At 39.2% G+C, this 23,905-nt stretch overlaps 3 protein-coding genes across 3 annotated transcripts; all 3 read right to left on the reverse strand.

Annotated features, from left to right (window-relative positions):
• Positions 1-6,619: 6,619 nt before the first annotated feature.
• LOC146954738 (uncharacterized) lies at positions 6,620-7,075 on the reverse strand. The gene is made up of 2 exons (XM_085745747.1): positions 6,979-7,075; positions 6,620-6,858 (listed from the first exon to the last, which is right to left on the reverse strand). Exons 1-2 carry the CDS (start codon positions 7,073-7,075, stop codon positions 6,620-6,622), a joined length of 336 nt encoding a protein of 111 aa, XP_085601873.1.
• Positions 7,076-10,916: 3,841 nt separating this feature from the next.
• On the reverse strand, positions 10,917-11,942 carry LOC146954739 (uncharacterized). The gene has a single exon (XM_085745771.1). It carries the CDS (start codon positions 11,940-11,942, stop codon positions 10,917-10,919), a length of 1,026 nt encoding a protein of 341 aa, XP_085601897.1.
• A 27-nt stretch (positions 11,943-11,969) lies between these two features.
• Positions 11,970-13,232, reverse strand: LOC146954740 (uncharacterized). Its single transcript, XM_085745784.1, has one exon. The coding sequence runs from the start codon at positions 13,230-13,232 to the stop codon at positions 11,970-11,972; it is 1,263 nt and encodes a 420-aa protein (XP_085601910.1).
• Between the last annotated feature and the right edge of the window lie 10,673 nt (positions 13,233-23,905).

Below are 23,905 nucleotides of genomic sequence, written 5' to 3' on the forward strand. Positions count from 1 at the left end.
ATTTTAATTTCTTGGCAAAGAGGCCATAGAATGTATCTAGGGTGTGATGTAATAAGGACAATGGACTCTAATAATGTACACCGACACAAGCACCGACACATGCACACACATCACTATATAGTTAGAATATGCATGTTTAGATGTATGTTAGGATTGTATGTTTAGATGTATGTTTAGGCTTTATACTTAGAAAAATCATTTTTCCCAAAAAAACTTGAACAAACTTCACTCAAACATTTTTCATAATAAACCTTGGGGTCAAAACCCCATTGAATTTTCCTTTTATTTTCTTAATCAAACTTCAATGAAAAATAATCAAACTTTGACTTCTTTTGCAAAATGACTAATCAAACCTCACTCTTTTCATAAATTCTCATGCCTTTAAGGCCTCTCTCTTATTCTTCAAAATCCTATTTTCAAACTTAAAATCAACCAACAAAAGACAAAAACATTTTTGGAAGAGAACTACGGTGGATTTGATCCCTTAAACGGGTACGTAGGCAAGGAACAAAATTCCTTCAATTCAACTAAAATAAAAATCCAAAAACATTCTTCTCCCTCCAATTCTTCATTTAGCAAACTTTAGGTGTAAATAACATTTCAAAATAGCATTTAAAAATAAAGCGCGCGCGTAGAAATTAAAGACGGTTCCTATAGGATACTATAGTCGTTATGGGTGCCTAACACCTCCCCGTAGCGAAAACAACTCCCGGACCTCGATTCTCAAGGGTTTTGCTTACTTTTTCCCTTCCCAAGAAAAAATAAGATATCACCGGTTTAAAAGGTTCAAACGTAATCAATGTTTGACACCCGAAAACCAAGATAAAACATATATGATCTAGGATTAGATCTTTTCGTGTGTTATAAAAGAACATTGAAATTTCACCATCCATTTAAAAGAAAAAGAGAGTCTATCTATTGTATTAAAATTGATGTCATTCAATTTTCCCATTTTGCCCCTTGGAGGGGCATTTTTGTAATTTCAAATTAGTGGAATGTGGTTGTTGCCACATCACTGTTTTTTTGTCAAATTTCCCATTTTACCCCTCACCAATTTTTTTTAATTATTTTATAATTTTTATATTTTTAATAACTTATAATTTTTATATTTTTAATAACTTTTAACTATTTTCCAATTTTTATTTTTTTAACTATTTTTCAATTTTTCACCCAAATTCAGTTGCTTCTACATTGCCGTTGTGGGAGATTAAGGTATCGTTTGAACCGGCTTTTTTCCAACTGGGAGATTAAGGTATCGTTTGAACCGGCTTTTTTCCAACTTCTCTACATTTTTAAGGAGAAGTTAGGTCAAACAAACTATCAATTATTTTAATTTCAATATTGTTTAATCATTACAACCTCACAAATATTTTTATTCACGCTGTTATTCAATGATATCAAATACTTTTATTTCTTTTCTTCAACCTCACAAATATTTACACACACATTAACGTTTAGAGTAATATTTTATGTCTGTCTGTCTGTGTTTTTGTAACGCTGATGCATATAATTTTTTTTATTGTTGCTTGGTTGAGTGCTACCTCACCGATTTTTTTTTAACTATTTTCCAATTTTTTTATTTTTAAAAACTTTTAACTATTTTCCAATTTTTTATTTTTAACTATTTTTCAATTTTTTCTCCCAAATTCAGTTGCTTCTACACTACCGTTGTGGGAGATTAAGATGAAAGTGATACAAATGGGTTACAAGAAATTAGCTTAAAAGGTCACAAAAGAACAAGACCTAATTTCAACCCATTTTCATGTCACCCATACTCACAAAGAATCCTAAGAGAAAACACAAAAGGAAGCTTTTGATCCTTTCAATGGTGAAATCTCACTACCCATAAAAAAGGTATAGATGCCTAAAAAAATTATGCTTATCTTATATATATATATATATATATATATATATATATATATATATATATATATTGCACCTTTATATCGTAACAAACTATGCATATCATTTTCTTTATTCAAAAAAACTAAACATTGCTAAATAGAAAAGGTATTATTTTCTATTTTGTCAGATTAGATGATAAGATTTTGTATAAGTTTGATAATGACCCGAAAGATGTCTTTCCTTATGTAGTGGGAATATAGTTGATGTAACACTATGTGAAAAATACTTCGTAGCTTTATCATTTACCATTTGTTTACCTTGAGTTCTTTGCTTCCATTTTGTAGTCAATAGTGTACTTGCAAAAAGTACGGTAAGGAATACTAGGATTCTAGGGTTTAGACTGATTATTGGATGCCTTGGGAATGCTCCCAAGAGTGGTACTTATAGCCTGTCGTGGGCTTTGGCTTTGGTTACTTGGTTTCCAAGTAACAGGGGTATTTACGTACTTATGTGAGTTTTAGGCGGTTTCTAGAAGGCCAATGCCTTTAGCAGAGCGCGCCAGGCCCTGGGGGTTCTTCTGGAGGGCGCCCATGTCCTTCTGGAGGCTCTACGCCCCTTAAGGAAGTTTTGGAGTCCTTCTGGAGGTCCTCTAGGACCCCAGGAATATTATGACGGTCCACAGCCCCCCAAGCACAAGTCTTGGGACAAGGCGAAGTGATGATGACAAAGGAGTGGACTTTCTGGAGGTCATTTAAGTCCTCTTAGGAATATCATGACGGTCCACAGCCCCCCAAGCACAAGTCTTGGGGAAGTGATGATGACAAAGGAGTGGACTTTCTGGAGGTCATTTAAGTCCTCTTAGGAATATCATGACGGTCCACAGCCCCCCAAGCACAAGTCTTGGGACCAGGCGAAGTGATTAGTACGCCTGATGTCAATTTTGGGTGATCGCCTGTTTTGGGCGTTCACTGATTTACGCGTAGGGCCTTGCTTGGAGTTTTGGCGACGTTTTTCGTGTGGCGGTCAACGATAGCTCGCCTTCTGAACGTTTCGTATTCTCCTCGTCCCCGATGATTGCCACGTGTCAAGATCTAATGACGTTGTTCCACTCAATCGTTTCAGACACGCTTCCCGAGGCGATCTTACCTCTTTAAAGGACGTGTTTGGCTTTTCACTCATTTTCATTTCTTTGCTTCGTTTGCGGTGTTCAAGCTTCTACTCCCTTCCGGCTTAAGCGGCTTCAGCAGATTTTTCTATTTTTCCTTCACAGGTATTCTTCAATTCCTTAACCTCTCTCAAATTTTACTTTATTTGTTACGCTTCGTGAGAGTTCGAAATTAGGTATGGTGTTGATTAGGGAGTGCGATGAGAAAGGGAGATTGGTTCGACCCATTGATCCAGTTGATAAAAACCGTTTGAGGAAGGAATGCTTGAAACATGCCACCGGTCCTGATGGGATGATAAATTGGGATACTTATTATGACGGTTTATTCGGGGAGGAGTTGTTTAGCGATTTATCTAGTGAATCTAGCGCCCATTCGGGTAGTGATAGTGACTGTGTGTTTTTGTCTGCCACTTCAGGGACGAATCATAAGGAGGACGAGTGCCAGGAGATTCGTCCGTTTCAGGCTCCCTTAGGGTTGGTTGGAGACGAAAACGCTTTTAGGTCAACAGAAATGGCCTCATTTGCCGAGGAAGTACGGTTGGAAGAGTCTTTGTACGTTGATGTTTCTGCTCTTGACTGCTTTAGGAGCAAGTTTAATATCTCTGCGACTGGACGAGAGGAGGACGTGGTTTTATTGTCCTGTGATCCTGACGAGCGCGCGTGTGACCAAGAGATGATGGGCGAGGGTGACGAATCCTACTTCGTCTATACCGCGTTTTTGGAGGAGTTTGGCGTGAAAATTCCTTTCACGCCCTTCGAGATGGACGTCTTGAGGCTCCACAATGTGGCGCCTACTCAAATACGCCCTAACAGTTGGGCGTTTATTCGCGCCTTCGATGTTCTGTGCAAGTCCCTGGGTCTCGAGCCTGCGGTTGGCGTGTCTTCCACTTCTATGGGACCAAAGATGTTAACAAGGGTACGTGGATCTCTATTTCGTCCCATTCTGGAAAAAGGCTTTTTCCTACTTATGCATGTAACTTTAAGAAAGAATGGCGAGATACATTTGTTAGGGTACAGGGTGCACCGGAATGTTCTACATCTTCCGTGTTGGTGAATGGAGTACCCAAGTTTCCACTTAGGTGGACTAGCACTCCTTTGGCTGTGAAAGGTTATGATCGTGACGCCATGTCGCCCTATGAGCGTGCACTTGTGGACTTCTTGGAGGAGGCTCCTTTACTCAATATTCATGAGCTGTTAAATAGGGAAGGCGACGTGGTTCGTCTGAATGCTTATTTACATGAGTGTTCTCTTAATTACTTATGTTGGGCTTCGTTCAAGGATTATCATATGTTTTTACTAACTGGATGCACTTGGTTTTCTTTTCAAAGGAGATGTTGCCCCTTACTGGAGCGGAGATGAGGAAGTATCTCGCCGAGCTTGAGAAGAGCAAGAATCCTGACGGCTATGTGTCCAGTGGATCGGCGGGCGTCTCCTTAAGGAAGCTAAAGCGTAAAGAACCTTCTGCAAAGGGGGATGCTGGGGTCATTGAGGTGGATGACCTGGAGGGCGCTGGGGGTGAACACACCCTCGTTTCCGTCGAATCTCCATCATCATCCAAAAAATCAAGGACAGTCCGGGGGGCTAAGGGTGCAGGAGGCCGCCCCCCGACGGGGAAGGAAGTTGGTGGGACGTCGCTGAATGACGAGGTTATGGAATCCTTCTGGCATTCGGAGTTCGACATTAGTCGGTAAGTATTTTTGAGTGCCTTTTAGTCGATTTTCTTTATCTGTCTTGGGCGAGAGGTGACTTATTGCGGTCTGGCGGTTTGTAGGTACATGAAAGAGCAAGTGCCGTTTGCGAAGGTTGATGTTGAAGCTGGAGTAAAAGCCAAGTGCAGCGACTTGGTGGCCGATATTGGCACTGCTGCCTTGAGGACCCTGCTGCTGAGTCACTGTCTAGAGGTGAAACAGGATCTGGTGGAGAAGAAGTATAAAGATGCTGCGAAGGACGTTGAGAAGTGGAAGCACAAATCCACCGGACTAGATGGCCGCCTGAAGGAGGCGTTGAAGGATAAAAAGGCCGCTGAAGACGCTCTGGAAGAAATGAAAAAAGCAAAAGAGGAGGCAGAGACGGAGAGGGACGAGGCTAAGTCTGCTTTGAAGAAGTCGGAAGCGGCGGTGGATGAGGGACAGCGAGCTCTTGCGCTATACTTCGAAAACGGATTTAGTCGTGCTAAGGAGCAGGTGCTTTTATTCAATCCTGACGCCAAACTGGAAGAGCTTGATCCTTTTAAGGTCATCATTGATGGCGAGCTTGTCGACGATGAATGATTCATGCTAGTTCTGATAATTTTATGGTTTTGTATCTTAAATCATGGCGACTTTTTCCAGCGCCTTCGTGAACAATTTAACGTTTTGTTTTCTGCCTTTTGGATTTTGTATGGAAACTTTTTAGTTTTTAAATCATGATGCACTTTGATCATATGATCGCACTTGTATGGGCCTGCTGTTTGTTTTTATTTTATTTTCTTTATGTTGCGTGATTTCCCTCTTGATGACGATGCATCTTAGTTTTTTCGAGGTTTGAGATTGTCAAACTTTATTGGAACTTTTCTAAGGTTAACGTTACGTTGATCAAAATTATGAGAGCCCTTATTTGGACGACTATCAGAGCCCTTTTAGGGTTGATGGTAATTATCTACGTCAGAGCCCTTCCAGGGTTGACGGAACTTTCAGTCGAACCCCGCCAGAGCCCTTACAGGGTTGGCGTTTTGGGCGAGCATCAGAGCCCTTACAGGGTTGAAGTTAATTATTTACGTCAGAGCCCTTCCAGGGTTGACGGAACTTTCAGTCGAACCCCGCCAGAGCCCTTACAGGGTTGGCGTTTTGGGCGAGCATCAGAGCCCTTACAGGGTTGAAGTTAATCATCTACGTCAGAGCCCTTCCAGGGTTGACGGAACTTTCAGTCGAACCCCGCCAGAGCCCTTACAGGGTTGGCGTTTTGGGCGAGCATCAGAGCCTTTACAGGGTTGAAATTAATCATCTACGTCAGAGCCCTTCCAGGGTTGACGGAACTTTCAGTCGAACCCCGCCAGAGCCCTTACAGGGTTGGCGTTTTGGGCGAGCATCAGAGCCCTTACAGTTACAGGGTTGGCGTTTTGGGCGAGCATCAGAGCCCTTACAGGGTTGAAGTTAATCATCTACGTCAGAGCCCTTCCAGGGTTGACGGAACTTTCAGTCGAACCCCGCCAGAGCCCTTACAGGGTTGGCGTTTTGGGCGAGCATCAGAGCCCTTACAGGGTTGAAGTTAATTATCTACGTCAGAGCCCTTCCAGGGTTGACGGAACTGGCGAGCCTGCATTTAAATTTTTAACAATGACATTTCATGCAATAGTAGGAGCTAGCAACTTTTGAAAAAAGGAGAGGGCGCCTCGTTAAAAACCCCTGCCCTTGCAGGGGAAAAGAGTGCTACCCTAACCTTCTGTTTATTCAATTTATTCAAAGAAATCACAAGTCATAGTGGTGGTCTTAGGCCAGCCTTATTCAAAAAGACGATAAACTACGAAGAAAGGAAAAGAAAAGCGAAAAATCAACTGTAATAATGGCGTAGATTAGCTATATTCCAAGTGCGGGGGATAGCTTCTCCGCTCAATTCCTCCAATTTGTAAGCTCAATGGGAACATTTCTCTCGAACTCGATACGGGCCTTCCCAGTTGGGGAACAATTTTCCTATCCTTGTAGGGGCTACCACTTGCTTTAATACGAGGTCGCCTTCTTTCATTTCTCTGGGCGCCACCTTCGAGTTGTAGCGGCGAGCTGCTCTTTGTTTGGCGGCGAATTCTCTTATATGAGCTTGCTCTCTCACCTCATCGATCACATCCATGCTGACCGCGAGACCTATCTCATTAGCTTTTCAAAGAAATAACTCATGAATTTATATGATGGAGTCGTAAGAAGTAAAACTGTAAGAAGAAAAAACTGTTTGCCTGCGAAACAACAAGTTAGATGAATAAATATAAATCTTGATACCTTCTTCAGAAAAAGTATCCCTCCGCCAAGTGGGGGTATCAATTTCTACTGGGAGCATGGCGTCTGTGCCGTAGACCATTGTGAACGGCGTCTCCATTGTCGAAGAGTGTGGTGTAGTGTGGTAGGACCATAGTACCTGTGCTTATGTTGACCAGGGCGACGTTTATACGCATGACACATTTTATTGGAAGTTCGGAGAAATTAAATTGAAAATGTACTTGCCTCGTGGAGCTGTTCTGCCCAGAGACTTTTGGCAGCCTCTAACTGCTTCTTGATGCCGTTGAGGATGACCTTGTTGGCTGACTCGGCCTGCCCATTAGCTTGCGGGTGTATTACTGAGACGAACTTTGTCTGTATTCCCAGGTGTTTACAGAATTCTACCACGGACGAGCTTGCGAATTGGGTTCCATTATCAGATACTATGAATTTGGGTAGACCGAAACGGCAGATGATTTTCTTCAAGTAAATTTTTTTGACTCTCTCAGCTGTTATTTTGGCGACGGCTTCTGCTTCAATCCACTTAGTAAAGTAATCGACTCCTACTATGAGGAACTTCAGTTGTCCTGGGGCGAGAGGAAAAGGTCCTACAATGTCAACTGCCCATTTATGGAAAGGTCAGGGGGAGTATACTGAAGTAAGTTCTACTGCTGGGGTGTGATTTTTATCGGAGAATCTTTGGCATTTGTCACATTTCTTGACGAAGTCTGAGCTGTCTTGGAGCATGGTGGGCCAGTAATATCCAGCGCGGAGGAGCTTTGCGGCTAGAGCTCGCCCTCCTATGTGGCTGCCGCACACGCCTTCATGAACTTCGAGAAGCACCAGGTGGGTCTCACTCTCCGCTAAACAACGTGACAGGGGGCTTGTTCGACCTCGCTTGTAGAGTTTACCCGAGATGATAACGAAATTCGAAGCTCTCTTTCTGACTATCAGCTCTTCATCCTTGTTCTTGGGCGTGAAAGAACCGGTTAGATACCTAAGTAGTGGCTCCATCCAGCCGGCGTTTTCTTCGGCGACGTGGTGAACTATTTCAAAGTTGATATTGGGCTCTGAGATTACTTCTTGGATGACGGTTCTGTTGTTGCCCGGTCGTTTGGTGCTGGCAAGCTTCGCCAGTATATCTGCTCTTGAGTTATGTTCTCGTGGTACGTAGACAGCTTCAAAGAACACGAATCTTTTGGCTAGGACTCGTACTTTTTCCAGATATTTGATGAGATGAGGGTCCTTCGTCTGGTACTCGCTGATGTAAGATTTTTCCTACACGTCATATAACTATGTACACGTGAGTATATATAGGATCGTTTCCACAGGGAGTTACGTTTAATCATAAGCATTTACACAATCGTTCACATTAAGGGTTTGGATATAATTTGTTTGTTTGTAACACTATATCCATATTTGACACTAAAGTAAAAACGAGAGGGGATCGAACTATTTCGCTTGCGGTATAAGATAACGAGCAAGCATAACAGCAGCAATCTCTCGATCGATTAACAGACTCTAGCTTTATAACCAATATTATCACAATCATTTCTACAATATCCTTCGTGTCCAAAGCGACATCGTTATTTCCAAGTTAGCGTTTAAACATTCGTGTCCAAATTCCTTAAACGATAACAAAGTCGATCGGATAACTTAATCGACCGTGTCCAGCCTGATTAAGTATCCGAAAGCATTAAAATCTTGATTAAAAGTAATTATCAAAGGTTTACAAACTTGTCAAGAGTGATATAACATAAGATAGATTGTTATTCTAGTTCTAGATTCAAGAGTTTGTGTCCAAATCATCTTGAATCTCTTTGAAAGCATTAAAAGCAAGAATAACAACAATATTGAATCATTAAGCTAGAACCTTATATATTAAAAGATCAAAAGATTACATAATAGCTTGATTGTTACCTCAATACTACAAAGAAGGTGATAGTTACATATAGACATGTAAACTAATGCAAGGAAGGAAGGAAAGATGAAGATTCCATGCCAAGATCCTTGATGTCTCAATGAATCTAGGGTTGAATCTACTCCTTAATCACTTGCTTTGTGTTTCTCTCTTATGAAATAGCTCTAACCTCTCTCTAGAATTGTATAAAATGTTTCAATGGAATAGTGAATAGTTCTAGAGAGAGGTTAAACTTGTATTTAAATGGGCTGAAAACGTGTAATCTCGCTCAAGCGAGATACATCTCGCTCAAGCGAAAATCCTAAATATCCAACCATGGCCAATGAGATCCTGCCACGTAGCCCTGCTCCTTGATGAAGTTGCATCTCGCTCAAGCGAGTTAGACCTCGCGTAAGCGAGGTTGCTTGAGACTTAAACCGCCTTGGAATCCTGCTTGAGCGACTGGGAAGCGAGATGGGAGCGAGATTTACAATTGTTCCCTGGAGAAATCTCGCGTAAGCGAGATGATCTCGCGTAAGCGAGATGCCAAAATCCACAAGCGACCCTGGAAGCGAGATGCAAGCGAAGGTTGAGCTTCTCCCTGGAAGAATCTCGCTTAAGCGAGATGACCTCGCGTAAGCGAGATTTGCTTGGTTCACACAACTTGAGTTTTGGTCCTTGCTTGTCATTTCCTGCATAAATTGGGTAGAATTAGGCATATAAAGCACAAATGGTATAATTACAACAATTGGTTGCTTTTCCGTAGATAACTTGCATAACAAGTCACTAAAAATGCCTCTTTTAACACATGAAATATATTACTTTTGAGCACTTATCACTCGCCCGTAATTTGGCTTGTCACGAGCTGAGAATCGCTTTTTACCCGTAGGTTTTCAGCCCCCATTTCCTGTGCCAAAGTCATGCCAGCGATTAGTGCCTCATATTCTGCCTGATTGTTGCTTGCTTTGAATTCTAATCTGAGGGATTGTTCTATGATGATATCTTCGGGACCTTCTAGGATGATGCCTGTGCCACTTCCCTTCAAGTTGGAGGAGCCGTCAACGGATAAAAGCCACACAAAGGGAACCTCTTCTTGGGACGGGGAGGTGAGTTCCACCACGAAATCTGCTAAAACCTGGGACTTGATGCTTCCTCTTGGTACGAATTGGATGTCGTACTCTGACAGTTCTATGGACCAGGCGACCATCCTTCCTGCCAGGTCTGGTTTCCCAAGCACTTGTCTGATGGGATAGTCTGTCTTTACGACGATTCTGTGGCTTTGGAAATACGGACGCAGTTTTCTTGCTGTGGCGACTACGACCAGAGCCAGGCGCTCTAACTTTTGGAAGCGTAGCTTGGCGCCTTTGAATACTCTGCTGACGAAGTAAATCGGCCTTTCTCCTTCTTCTGAGTCCTCGACCAATACCGTACTCATAGTGTTTGCGGAGATCGCCAAGTATAGGAAAAGGATGGAATCTGGGTTTGGTCGCCGAAGGACTGGCGGGCTAGATAAAAACTTTTTTACCTGTTGAAAGGCATCTTCACACTCTGGTGTCCATTCAAATTTTTCTTTCTTTCTAATGGAAGCGAAAAAGGAGAAAGCTTTGTCACCGGCGCAGGATAAGAAGCGAGACAGGGCGGCCAGCCTTCCTGTCAACTGTTGGACTTCTTTTATGCTGGACGGGCTCCTCATGTTGATGATCGCCTGGCACTTATCTGGATTTGCTTCGATACCTCGCCTAGTTAAGAGAAAACCTAGGAATTTCCCAGCTTGCACTCCGAAAGAACACTTTGTTGGGTTTAACCGAATTCTGTACTTTCTTACTTGCCCTAAGATTTCTTCCAAATCTTCTGTGTGGCTACGTCCGCCCTTTGTTTTTGCTACCAAATCGTCAATGTACACTTCCAGGTTTCGTCCTATCTGGTGCTTGAAGGCGGTGTCCATAGATCTTTGGAAAGTGGCTCCAGCATTTTTCAGGACAAAAGACATGACTTCGTAGTGGTTATTCTTGGTATTGGTCATGAAGGCTGTTTTAGGGGCGTCTAGAGGGTCCATTCGTATTTAGTTGTAACCAGAGTAGGCGTCCATGAAGCTCAGGGTGTTGTATCCTGAGGCGCTGTCAATCAAATGGTCGATCTTTGGGAGCGGGTAAGGATCCTTTGGGCATGCCAGGTTTAGATCTGTATAATCCACGCACATCCTCCATTTCCCGTTCGCCTTCTTTACGAGGACGGTATTGGCCAGCCATGTTGGGTACTTTATTTCGCTGATGAAGCGGGCGTCGACTAATCTTTTAACTTCGTCGTCCACGGCTCTCCTTCTTTCCTCGCCCATCTTCTTCTTCCGCTGTACTACCGGTTTCACTCCAGGCTTGATTGATAAATGGTGGCAGGCAATATCAGGGTCCATTCCTGGCATTTCGGATGGGTGCCAGGCAAAAAGATCCAGATTTCTCCGTAGTAGATTGACGAGGGCGATCTCTTCTTCCCGACTTAGAGACGTGCCGATCTTAGTTGTCTGATGTGCTTCTGGACCAATGGATACTTCTTTCAAGTCTTCGATGGGCTCGAGGCGTTCTTGCTGGAAGTCTTCTCTAGGATCGAGGTCTATCATGTTGACCTCGTGAGTTTCTTCGTTACTGGACTTCTTCCTTGTTTTCTGTAGTCTCAGGCTATTGTGATAGCATTCTCTGGCAGTTTTCTGGTCACCTCGGATGGTCCCAATCTTTCCATTATCTAAGGGATACTTCATGACCAAAAACTTTGTGGACAGGAAGCCTCCCAAAAGGTTGAAGGCGGGGCGACCAATGATAATGTTGTAAGAGCTGGGCGAGTTTACGACGAGGTACCTTACTCGAATGGTTTTTGCATGAGAGCCGCTCCCGAACGTTGTTTTGAGTGTGATGTAACCTCTTACGTGTACCTGTTCGCCTGTAAATCCTGCCAGGGTTCCCTTAAAAGGTTGTAGCAGTTCCGGGTCCAATCCCATTCGATCGAATGTGTCGTAGTATAAGATGTCCGCCGAACTTCCTAGGTCGATCAACACCCTCTTCACATCCCACTTGAAAATTTGCAGAGTAATAACCATGGGGTCGTCGTCGTGTGGTACGACGTCTCAGAAATCCTTGGCAGTGAAAGAGATATCAAGTTCACGCCCAGAGTCTGGGGTCTCGTATTCTTGGCACAACATTACCTGCCTGACGTATTTCTTTCGTGATGAATTGGACTCTCCGCCCCCGGAGAAACCGCCCGAAATGGTGTTGAGCGTGTGTCTCTTTCCTTCGCTCCCTTCGTCCTTCTTCTTTTCCGTCTTTTGTTCGTTCTCGCCCTTCCTGTCCTGGGCGTATCCTCTTAACTTCTCATTCTGTATCAGCTTTTCTATTTCCAGTGGTAGGTGTATGCATGAGTCAGTGTCATGCCCCCGTATTCGATGATACTTGCACCATTTGTTTTTGTCTTTTCCCATGATCTCGTATCGTGGTAAAGGTGGATCTGGGATTAACTTGGCTTCATAGACTTCCTTCAAAATGCGTTCTGGCTTCGTGTTGAGGGGGGTGAATTCCTCCGGACGTGAGTAAGGCCTGTAATTAGTTCTTCGGTAAGGAGCTCGATCTCTACTCGACGGTGGTTGATAAGGTCGCCGCTCCGTATTAGACGTTCGTTCCTTGGCGTCCCTTGCCCTCTTCTCAGCGTTGCTTTCTTCTCCCTTTATGTAACAATCTGCCCTGGCGATTATCTCCTCCATGGAATCGGCGGGCTTTTGAGCGAGGGATTCGTTGAACTGTCCTGCCTTCAGACCGTTCTGGAAGGCGCCCACAAATACTTCCTGGTTGGGATTGATGACTTTTATGGTCGTGTCGTTGAATCTTGCCAGATAATCTCGTAGGGACTCATTGTGTCCCTGGTGAATGTTGAAGAGGCAGGTTGCGGGTACTTTGCGATGGCGACTGGCAGAGAACTGTTGGATAAGTTTTCTTGTCATGTCCGGGTAGCTAGTGATAGAGAAACGGGGGAGGTTCATGTACCATCTCAAGGCGGCTTCAGAAAAAGTCCCCTCCAGTAGCTTGCACTTGAGGGAGTCTGGGGCTCCGACTACGGACATGCGAGTGTTGAAAGCCGTGACGTGCTCCATAGGGTCGCTCTTCCCATCGAAGACGGAGAGATGGGGCGGTTTGAAGTTTTCTGGAACTGGCGCTCCCCATATCTCGGCGGACAGAGGTTGTGGTTCCAGATCGTCCATCTCGCCATGGTGCGATTCCTCTTTCTCCTCCAGTTGTTTCTGTTGCATGTTCTCCATCGAAGCCTGCAAGGCGTCATTGCGATCTTGTAACTGAGCGAGTTGAGTTCGCATGGACTCTAACTCTTCGGCTGTTGCCATGATGAAAGGCTTTTCTCTAAATCGTACGTGAGGTGCGATTTAGGTTTGTTGAAAAAAGGGTCGGGGTTTCCAAATCGCAAGGGGGTTTTACGATTCAGAGGTCTAGTTTTAGGTTTCCCGAATCACGATTTGCGATTCGGAAACGTGGTCAAGGCTAGTTTTACCTTTTCCCACAGACGGCGCCAACTGTACTTGCAAAAAGTACGGTAAGGAATACTAGGATTCTAGGGTTTAGACTGATTATTGGATGCCTTGGGAATGCTCCCAAGAGTGGTACTTATAACCTGCCGTGGGCTTGGGCTTTGGTTACTTGGTTTCCAAGTAACAGGGGTATTTACGTACTTATGTGAGTTTTATGCGGTTTCTAGAAGGCCAATGGGCCAATGCCTTTAGCAGAGCGCGCCAGGCCCTGAGGGGTCCTTCTGGAGGGCGCCCATGTCCTTCTGGAGGCTCTACGCCCCTTAAGGAAGTTTTGGAGTCCTTCTGGAGGTCCTCTAGGACCCCAGGAATATTACGACGGTCCACAGCCCCCCAAGCACAAGTCTTGGGACAAGGCGAAGTGATGATGACAAAGGAGTGGACTTTCTGGAGGTCATTTAAGTCCTCTTAGGAATATCATGACGGTCCAAATAGCAACTCAAATATATGTAACAATTGGTCAGGTTCGAGGCTACTCATCAACCTACATCATTCGGTTGTTGAGAAGTTTAAGACTTAGTAAGTTTGCATTATGATTTCACAATACAGTGTTAGAGTAACTTATTATTTCACAATCCGATTTGATTGTTTTTTGACCATGTTCTTGAATTGTTGTCGTGACCTTAACACTTCTCAAGCTCAGAGTCAAAGCTTCAGTTAGAACTTAAGTCAGAGTTCGACTTCTTCTCAACGTACTTCGTACAACGATTTTTCCAAACTGTCTCAGGTTAGGCCAATTGCTGAATTTATAAACTTAGTCAATGTCTGCTTTTTTTATGCACAAACATGCTTTGAGTTTTTTTACGCACAAATTAAAAATACATATTGCATTATTCTTTATTTAATGTGCATAATTTGTGTTAGGAAACATACTGCATCACTATTTGGAAAACAACTAAATTCAATCCTAACCAGTTTGGATTGTATTATGAGAGTTGCACCAAATGTTCGAAGACATCAATGTCAAATGGTGCTAGCTATATATGCACATGCGGAAGTGATGCTTAATTTCCATTTGTTTCAACAATGTTAATTGGTCATCGGGGTACATATAATGTGCATGCATGCATTTATCTAGACTTTATAGGAAGATAATAGGAAGATAATTTAGAGGTCATGCTACATTTTCTTTAGTTTAAAATCAGTTATGCTACCTTTATTTTATAAATTATATGTAACTATATTCACATACATCTTATCCATGTAAATATGCATTAGACTAATATTGCAATTATTTTCCTGTTTAGCATTTCTCAAACGAGGTGTCAAGAACAATTCTGAAAGGAAAGCGTAAAACAATCACTCTCATTGATGACCAGACACAGAGACAGTATAACTGTTACCTCATTACCGCCGATAGAGAAAGCTATGAAAATTACTTGGGTGGGCAGTGGTTCAATTTCTGCAAATAACGAGTGATGGAAGAAGGTGGTAAGTTCATCTTTGATCTCGAAAAGTCACAGAAGAACTTGCAAATTCGAGTTGTTCCAAAGTAGATCTTTGTTGTTGAACTATTTGAACTTCTACTATTTTGACGTCTCGCTTTGGAATGTAGTCGTAAACTATCTTGACTTGGAGATGTCATTTGTTCTTTTCATTTTGTCTGATGTAAATATTGGCAAAAATCCCTTTTTGGTTAGTTTATGAAACTTTATAAACCTAACTATTATATAACGTTAATCTGCACATTGATGGTTCCTTCATTGGTTCCAATTAGTATCATGTTAATTGTAATGTTGTTTTCCTAATCTCTTGAACAAAATAAAACATGCTCTTTTCCTACATTAAATCTTTATAATGCTTTGGTAAATGTTTTAGAAATGTACACATATATAACTTCTAATTAACGCTGCAATTTGTTTTGTACCTAGCACTTCTCAAATGAGATATCAATGACATTTCTAAAAGGAACACGAAAAACAATCACACTCATCGACAAACGAGCTCAAAAAAGGTATAAGTGTCGCTTGATAACGGCAAAGAGAGCAAGTTACAAAAAATACTTAGGCGGCCAATGGTTCAAATTTTGCCGAGAACATATGTTAGAAGTAGGTGATAAGTTAATTTTTGATCTAGAGAAGTCACCTAAAATATGCACGTTCAAGTCGTTTCCAAATAAAGATTTGGTGTTCATGATCCGCACTTTCAACATATCACCTTAACTCTAATCCTAGACTAGATTATCTTCACTTACCGATGCTACTTCTTTGCTTGATTTCATTTGATGTAAATATGAGTATCAATCATTTTTTGGTAACTCTATAACAACAACACTTTTTTATAATTTTGGATAATATGTAAATTCACACATGATTGGTTCCTTTATTGGTTCCAATTGTTTTCATCCTAAATATTATGTCAATTCTTAATCTCATCAACTGATTATATGATCTCTTAATCAGCCCATACATATTTTATGATAAATCACAATGTTACGTCGTTTTAACATCTTTTCTTTCGATTTTTTTATCGAATACGTTATTGAACCCGTGCGAAGCACGGGTTTGTAACTAGTTTAGAAAGAAAAAAAAAAGTGAATATTAGAGTATCAACAATGAAGTCATTCTATATTTTTGGATGCAAGTGGATTTCACACGGATACACCATTTGTTTATAATTTTTTAGTAATTATATATAACAAATGTTCAATTACTTCAACTCAACACCACACATGCATTACTTAAATGGAACTCACTATTAATTTTTTATCATCCATCAACAGCTTCTTTTTTTTCTGACAGAATTTATCAATAATTCTATGTTATCATATTTTAATATTTTAATATGTGAACTACTCTTCTCATTAAATTTCTCCACGACTAGAACATCGACCCATGCGATGCACGAGTCCAACCAACGAAGAAAAGCGATGAATAAGTTATATCATCTAATTGGGTTGTAATTTAATAGTTCCATAAGGAATATGATGTATTACATAATTAGTATTAAGTTGACATCGTTAGAGTATGACATCATTAAAATACAAATAAGAGACATGAACAATTTATGCAAACACATTCTTGGATTTACATGGACAATTTACAAAGCAAATTTTTACTACATTAGATATATAACTATCTTTGATTTTTATAAACTCTAAATGGGAATGAAGATAGTGGAGGTCAGATGTTTGAGACATGCTAACCTCTAAGGCTTAAGAGAGGTTACACGTTCATTCAACATTATGTTACTTAAAATAAATGGTTTCAAACATATACATTCAATCATAGTCAGGTGTGCTTTACCATATAACCAACTAACTTACATTAAAAAAGGATAACTAATGATAGAAAAGTATCTTGGCCATTTTCGGATTGAAATTCCATATGGATGCATGTTAAAATCATAAAATAAGTTGAACTTTTTAAAACTTGATCGTAGTATTAATGTATCCAAACCGAGCTGAACTTGTTCAAATTTGAGTATTTTAGATCCTCTAAATTTATATGTGGTGACCTGCTTAAACTATATATTATGTGATGTCCGATAATTGTTAACTTGTAGCTTTGCTTCTATCTCAGCCTGTTTGATGTCTTATAACTTTGCTTTTATCTCTTAAAATCATAAAATAAGTTCAACTTATTTAAATTTGAGTATTAACGATGTATCCAAACTTTGTTTAACTTATTTAAATTTTGTTTACGCTATGTCAGTGCATAAATTTTTTTGTCTTTTGTATTTTCTTCTAACACTATATCAGATGGAATAATTTGCAAATACACTATGTTATACTGAATCAAAATAAAGGTGGACATATAACTTAACGCAAAAAAGACATATTCATTAGATTTTCTGAGGATAAGGAAACATCTTACACGTTACTGAAAACATAAAACAAAAATACATCTCTAAATCATCATTGGTAAGTCTGAGATTAAAAACAGAAACTTAAAAACATGTAAGAAAAATACATAGAACTAACCACATCTGAATCTCGTGTAATACGATTAAAATTTGATTTTATCTACAACTTGAAAAACCCCAATTAGAAATTTCTAAAACATGGATTGACTCAAAGAAAATATGGTGTATCTAAAATACCTAAAAAAAAAAAACACATTTCCTTGACTATGCTGACCCGTGAGAGGGTGAAGATGATTTCTGCTGAGGGGGTTAAGCTTTAATAATAAGAGATAAACGTGAGCATATGAATGACATTCGTTGCGTGACAAAGGGTTAGAAGATCAAATGTTAGAATCTATTGTGTGGTAAAAGAGTATTTAAAAGATTGATCTTAAAGAAGAAGATCAAACAATTGCATTTAAATGAGGAGAAATTTTTTGGATTTGATGTAAATGAAATTCATTGCGTGACAAAGGGGTGAGAATGTCAAATGTTAGAATTTATTGTGGTAAAAGAGCATTTAAAAGATTGATATTAAAGAAGAATTTCAAACAATTGCATTTAAATGAGGAGAGAATTTTCAGTTTTGATATGAATGGTAAAAGTGCATTTAATGAATGGCAAATGAGTGAGAAGGTCAAATGTGAGATTCGAAATGCTTTAAGGACATTTAAATGAGAAATTCAAACAATTGAATTTGAAATGAATGACATTTATTGCATGACAAAGGGGTGAGGAGGTCAAATCTTTATTGCGTTGAAATGGGAGGGAAAAAGCTAGGTAAAAATTAGGGTTAGGGATTGCTTGACCAGACAAGCTTTAGAAACAAAGATAATTTGACTTGAACCATATTATTTTAATTTGCAATATCGTTTTTTTTTTTAAAAAAAATCATTTAATGCATTTCTTTTATTTGAACCGTGTTTATTTTTTTGAAACCATATTATTGAAAATTTGCAACCATATTATCTTGTTTTCCAACAGTGTTCGATTATTGAAATGTTGCAACCATATTATTTTATTTTCCAAACAACTATGTCCTTAAATGAAATGAATTGACAAACAACCTGAATTTAAATGAATTTATGGCGTGTATTAAGGGTTTAAATGAAATGAATTGTCAAACAACCTGAATTTAAATGTATTTATGGCGTGTATTAAGGGTGAGGAGGTCAAACCTGAAATTAATGCGTTAAAAATGGGAGGAAAAATGCTATGTTAATTTTAGGGTTAGAGTTAGCTTGATCTGACAAGCTTTAACAAGTAAGATAGAGTGACAAGCTTTAACAAGTAAGATAGAGTGATAGGCCCCCATTGTCAACGTTTTACTTTTAATGGTTTAGATCATAAAACATATAAAATAAAAAATTAAAATAATATCCCGTGCGACCCAAATCACTCAATTTTACGTGTTACTCCCTTTTATGCTAGGTTAATTTTAGATCATTACTCTACTAAAAATAACCGATCGATCATTCATTCTCAAAAATTTATATCAATATATAAAGGAAATACCAATTTTTAGGTTGAATTTTTCCTTTATAATTTTACATCTTCATTTATAATGTTTTATCAGTTTTATTCAACTAATTAATTAAAATTAAATAAATCTATTAAAATAAGAACAGTCCACAACAATCGAAACAATTAATATTGTACACTATGAAAAAATTTATTTTAACTTTATATACAAAAAAAAATTGTGTTTTGGTGTAAAAAAATTCTTTCACTTAATTATTTTATCATTTTTTGGTGTAGTATTTATAACATCATCACTCTTTTTTTAAAAAAAAAATTGTATATGCAAAAATCCATTTAATATTTGTACTGTGTCCATTGCAGATTTTACAGGCTTATTTATATCCGCGAAAACAAATTTGTTTACCCGAATACGATAAAATTTTGAAAGTTATGAATTCTTTTAAAATATCAACATTAACTTAGTAATCTTATAAATTATTTGTTTAATTTATGAGCGAAAATCCGCTAAATATTTGTACCATGCTCATTATGTTCAGATGTGATAAATTTTGAAAACTCATAAATATTTTAAAAATATCAACATTAGTGTATTATTTACTCTAAAAATAATTAATGTAGTATTATTATAGAATATTTATTTACTTTATATGTAAAAAAATCGTGCAAATATTTGCTTCAACGCCCATTGCAGATATTATGAGATATTATGAGTCATTGAGTTCCAAAGCTATTGAGTTGAGAAGTAGAACAAACCCCACACATGTGAGTTCTAAGAGCACAAAAAAGAACATGTATGGAGTAGTTAACTAACATGCAAGTCAATCTTCCTTTCACTAATGTGTTGGCTCAGTTACTCAGATTTCTGTCTATGCTAAGTTCATGAAGGAATTACTTTCAAAGAAAAGAAAACTAAACGATGAAGAAGTCGTGGCGTTAACTGAAAATCGTAGTTCAATCCTTCAAAGGAAGCTTTTGCAGAAAATGAAAGTCCCTAGTAGCTTTACTATTCATTGTTCTATTGGTAAACTATCTATTAGTAAGGCTCTATTTGATTTGGGAGCAAGCATCAACCTCACATTGGTTTCCATGCTAAATATGATTAAAGATGCTCATGTTAAACCATCAAACATGACTCCTACGCTAGAGGATAGGTCTATCAAATATCCATACGTTGTGGTAGAAGATGTTTCAGTGAAATTTGAAAAGTTAATTTTTTAGATGGACTTTGCTATATTGGATATGGAGGAAGGCTTTGATAGTCCCCTTCTTCTTGGTCAACTATTTTCTAGCAACTGCAAAATCCACACTCAACATGTGAGCTTATGTTAAGATATGAGAATGAACATGCTATTACAATGTGTTTGAATCTATGAAGTTCAACAATAAAGAGACTCGGTGTTACAAAATAGTTGTGTTAGAAGAATTAGTGAGGAATCCAGATCAACGAGAGCCACCTGACAAACTAGAAGAAGTTTGTGGTGAATTATATTGTTTCGGAAAAGCTGAAGATAGAAGATTAATAGTATGTGACTACTCAAGTTTACAAATCGTGTAAAAAATAAGAAGTCTTGAAACTTCCTGAGGCTTGGATGATTTGTCCTGATCATTGTTGTCAAAATCTCGACTTAAATCCTAAAATTCAGAATTTTGCGACTTTTTTCACCTTCAACGACTTAAATCCATAGCAGAATCCCAAAATAGACGAAATCCATCGATTTTGATTGCGATTTTACGATTTCTTATAAAACGAGTCATTTATGACTATATACCATGTAACACCCACGTCGTGGCTTTCGATATCCCGCTAGGTGGATACGAAAGGTTCCCGACCTAAGGGGAACGGTTTAAGCCGCAAGGGACCCCCACGACAATAGTAGGAACCGAAACACATCGGAATGAGAGGGATCCGGAGGCCGTGTAGGTATGAGACTACATGGTTGAAGGAAGGCTTATAAGAATTGTTAGGTACTACCCATATCAACAAGATGCATCTTCTTTTCGGGAGCTCAATCCATAGGAACTCCACAGTTAAGCGTGCTTGGCTTGGAGTAGTACTAGGATGGGTGACCTACCGGGAAGTTTCCCGGTAAGCATGCGAGTGAGGACAAAGCATGCTGAAAAGACTCGTGTTGGTTTGTGGGGTTAGTCGGCAGTCCTGTAAGCAGTCTGGGATGTTACATAAAGACTCGTGTTGGTTTGTGGGGTTAGTCGGCAGTCCTGTAAGCAGTCTGGGATGTTACACTTGGTATCAGAGCAGACCTCTCCCAGTACGGTGTGGTTCGGGGACGAACCAGGCGGAAGCTGGTGGGCATGTAACACCCACGTCGTGGCTTTCGATATCCCGCTAGGTGGATACGAAAGGTTCCCGACCTAAGGGGAACGGTTTAAGCCGCAAGGGACCCCCACGACAATAGTAGGAACCGAAACACATCGGAATGAGAGGGATCCGGAGGCCGTGTAGGTATGGGACTACATGGTTGAAGGAAGGCTTATAAGAATTGTTAGGTACTACCCATATCAACAAGATGCATCTTCTTTTCGGGAGCTCAATCCATAGGAACTCCACAGTTAAGCGTGCTTGGCTTGGAGTAGTACTAGGATGGGTGACCTACCGGGAAGTTTCCCGGTAAGCATGCGAGTGAGGACAAAGCATGCTGAAAAGACTCGTGTTGGTTTGTGGGGTTAGTCGGCAGTCCTGTAAGCAGGGAAGTTTCCCGGTAAGCATGCGAGTGAGGACAAAGCATGCTGAAAAGACTCGTGTTGGTTTGTGGGGTTAGTCGGCAGTCCTGTAAGCAGTCTGGGATGTTACATACCATTTATAACATATATTTAGTATTAAATTTTTTTGGGTAAAATTCATCGATTTTGATTACGATTTTACAATTTCTTATATCGATTCTACAAAAGTCCTTGGGTAAAATCCTTCGATTTTGATTGCGAATTTACGAATCCCGATTTTGCTATTCCCTTTCGACCTGAAGTAAAGTCCCGATTTTGACAACCTTGGTCCTGATACTGATAATGCTTGGGGTGAGACAAATGAATGAGGAGCTGAATTTTTTTAAAGAGAGAACGACGGAGGTGTAAGCATCTATGACAAATTTTAAAGCACCTCAGAGAAAAAGAAGAGCATTGTGGATTACAAGTTGAAATATTCACCCTGACTTCGGTGCTGGTTCGTCTAGCTCGAGACATTAAACAGACGTTTATTGGAGGGTACCCATCAGTATAGTATTTTCCTTTAACTATTTTAAGTTAAATTTTAAATTCCTTTTCAGTCTTATACAGATAATATATGATAGACTTATTTTTTTTTTCTACTCTTAATGCTGCTTGTTTGATTTGTATGAATTTCATACCTTTCCATTTAAAAAATTAAAAATTGTTTTTGTTTCAAAAATTTGTTTCTCACAGCAAGGCATATGGCTAGCTTAATCCGTAAGTTCAAGATCATAATCACAATAGGGCTAGATTACTCACAAATATTTTCCACTTTTTATCATATTTCTTTTGCTTTTTGGTGTACCGTTTGACTGTTATTTTCTCGGAGCTTGCATTTCTTCTCTACAAACCGTTAGTCGTATTCCCATACACACGAGGCACGTGGTTTGTTACTCAGAGCCTTTTCAAGCCACTTTTACTATTATGTTATCATTTGCTAACCCTCTTTGAGCCTCCATGCAATATTCTTTGTTGTTTTTGTGACAAACCATGCCACAAGTTTTGAACCTAGAATGCTACATTTGTTTGATTTCTTTAAAGTTAGATAGAACCATAAATTAGCAGAATCTTAAGTGTTGTATGGGTAATAGTAGAACTTGGTTATCATAAAAAATGAAAACCAAAAAATTGAAAGGAAAATTGTATGCTTAACCATAAAAAAAATGGTCTACGAAAAAAAATAGAAAAACAAGATCCAAGAAATCAACAGTTTGGTCTCTTAAACAAATGAATAAGTAGTTTTACTGGTACCCATGTTGTATTGGCATGGATATTGAAGATTGATAGTGTTTTGATGTTTAGGGATCAATAGTATATATCTAACTCCAACTTAATTTGTTAACCTATTTTACCAAATATATCCCACTTTAATCTAATCCACGTTATAACCTTTAAAGACCTCTAAAATACCTGTCATTGTACTTGATTTTGAACGAGTTCTTAGTATCTATTAAAGCTCGTAGTAAAATTCATGAACATGTTGTACCAAAAAAAAAAAAAATTCATGAACATGTTAATTTGAGTGGGTGCTTGCCATGACAGACACTGCTTGCTATGAGATTTGGCGAGGAAGAGAATACATAATATAATGTAGTTGAAATCATGAATTATCTTCCATGGGTTCTTCTTGAAGGAAATTGGTAAGTTAGTTAAAGTCAGAAGTGGAACGAATTGAGGATATGAGCACTCTCCGAGAAAGGTATGTGAATTCTACAAATTCTGCAAATTCTGACTTTTGGCTATTTCATTACTTGATAGGAAAAAATTCAAGTTTGGAATTGTGTGAACATGAGAAAAACACAAGAAGGGGAGGGGGTTAAATTATGTTATGGTTTCTTATGATTGTTCTTTTCTTTTTCTTGTTGGCATAAATTGCATGAAAGTAAGTGCTGAAAGTAAAAATATAAGGGTAAGAAGAAAGACACGTGAAATTTATTCTGGTTCACTCCACAAGGGTATTAGAATTCTCTCTAGAATCTACCTGATTAGAGAACTTTTACCTCAAACTAGAGAAAATTCTTATACGAAAAAAAAAAAATTCTTATTAAGACTCAAAGAGCCATAAACATAATTAAGCTCACTACAATGTATTGCATCTCTTATTGTTTTTGTCTTTTGTGTTTGAATTCTATTCCTCTCAAAATTCATGATTTTGTTCAACAATATCAAGTCCTTTTGTTAAGGAGATTTTGAATATGTCTGTTGCTGAGAGAATCCATGTCTTCAATGTCTGACAGTTGAATGCAATCTTTGCTTTGATTAAGGCTGACTAATCCTTGCATTAAAACGTGTATCTGATGCTTTTGATCAAATCTTGGATTAAGCATGCAATCTTTGCTTTGATTAAGCACAACAAAAATTTGAATACAAAACAACTTGGATGAACTCTCTCTTTAGTCCCAAGCTCATATAAATGGAGAAAAGTGCAT

The sequence above is a fragment of the Medicago sativa genome, chromosome 1 (genome assembly GCF_051527215.1).
Source record: "Medicago sativa cultivar Bolivia chromosome 1, Bolivia_mono, whole genome shotgun sequence".
Lineage (NCBI taxonomy): Eukaryota > Viridiplantae > Streptophyta > Magnoliopsida > Fabales > Fabaceae > Medicago > Medicago sativa.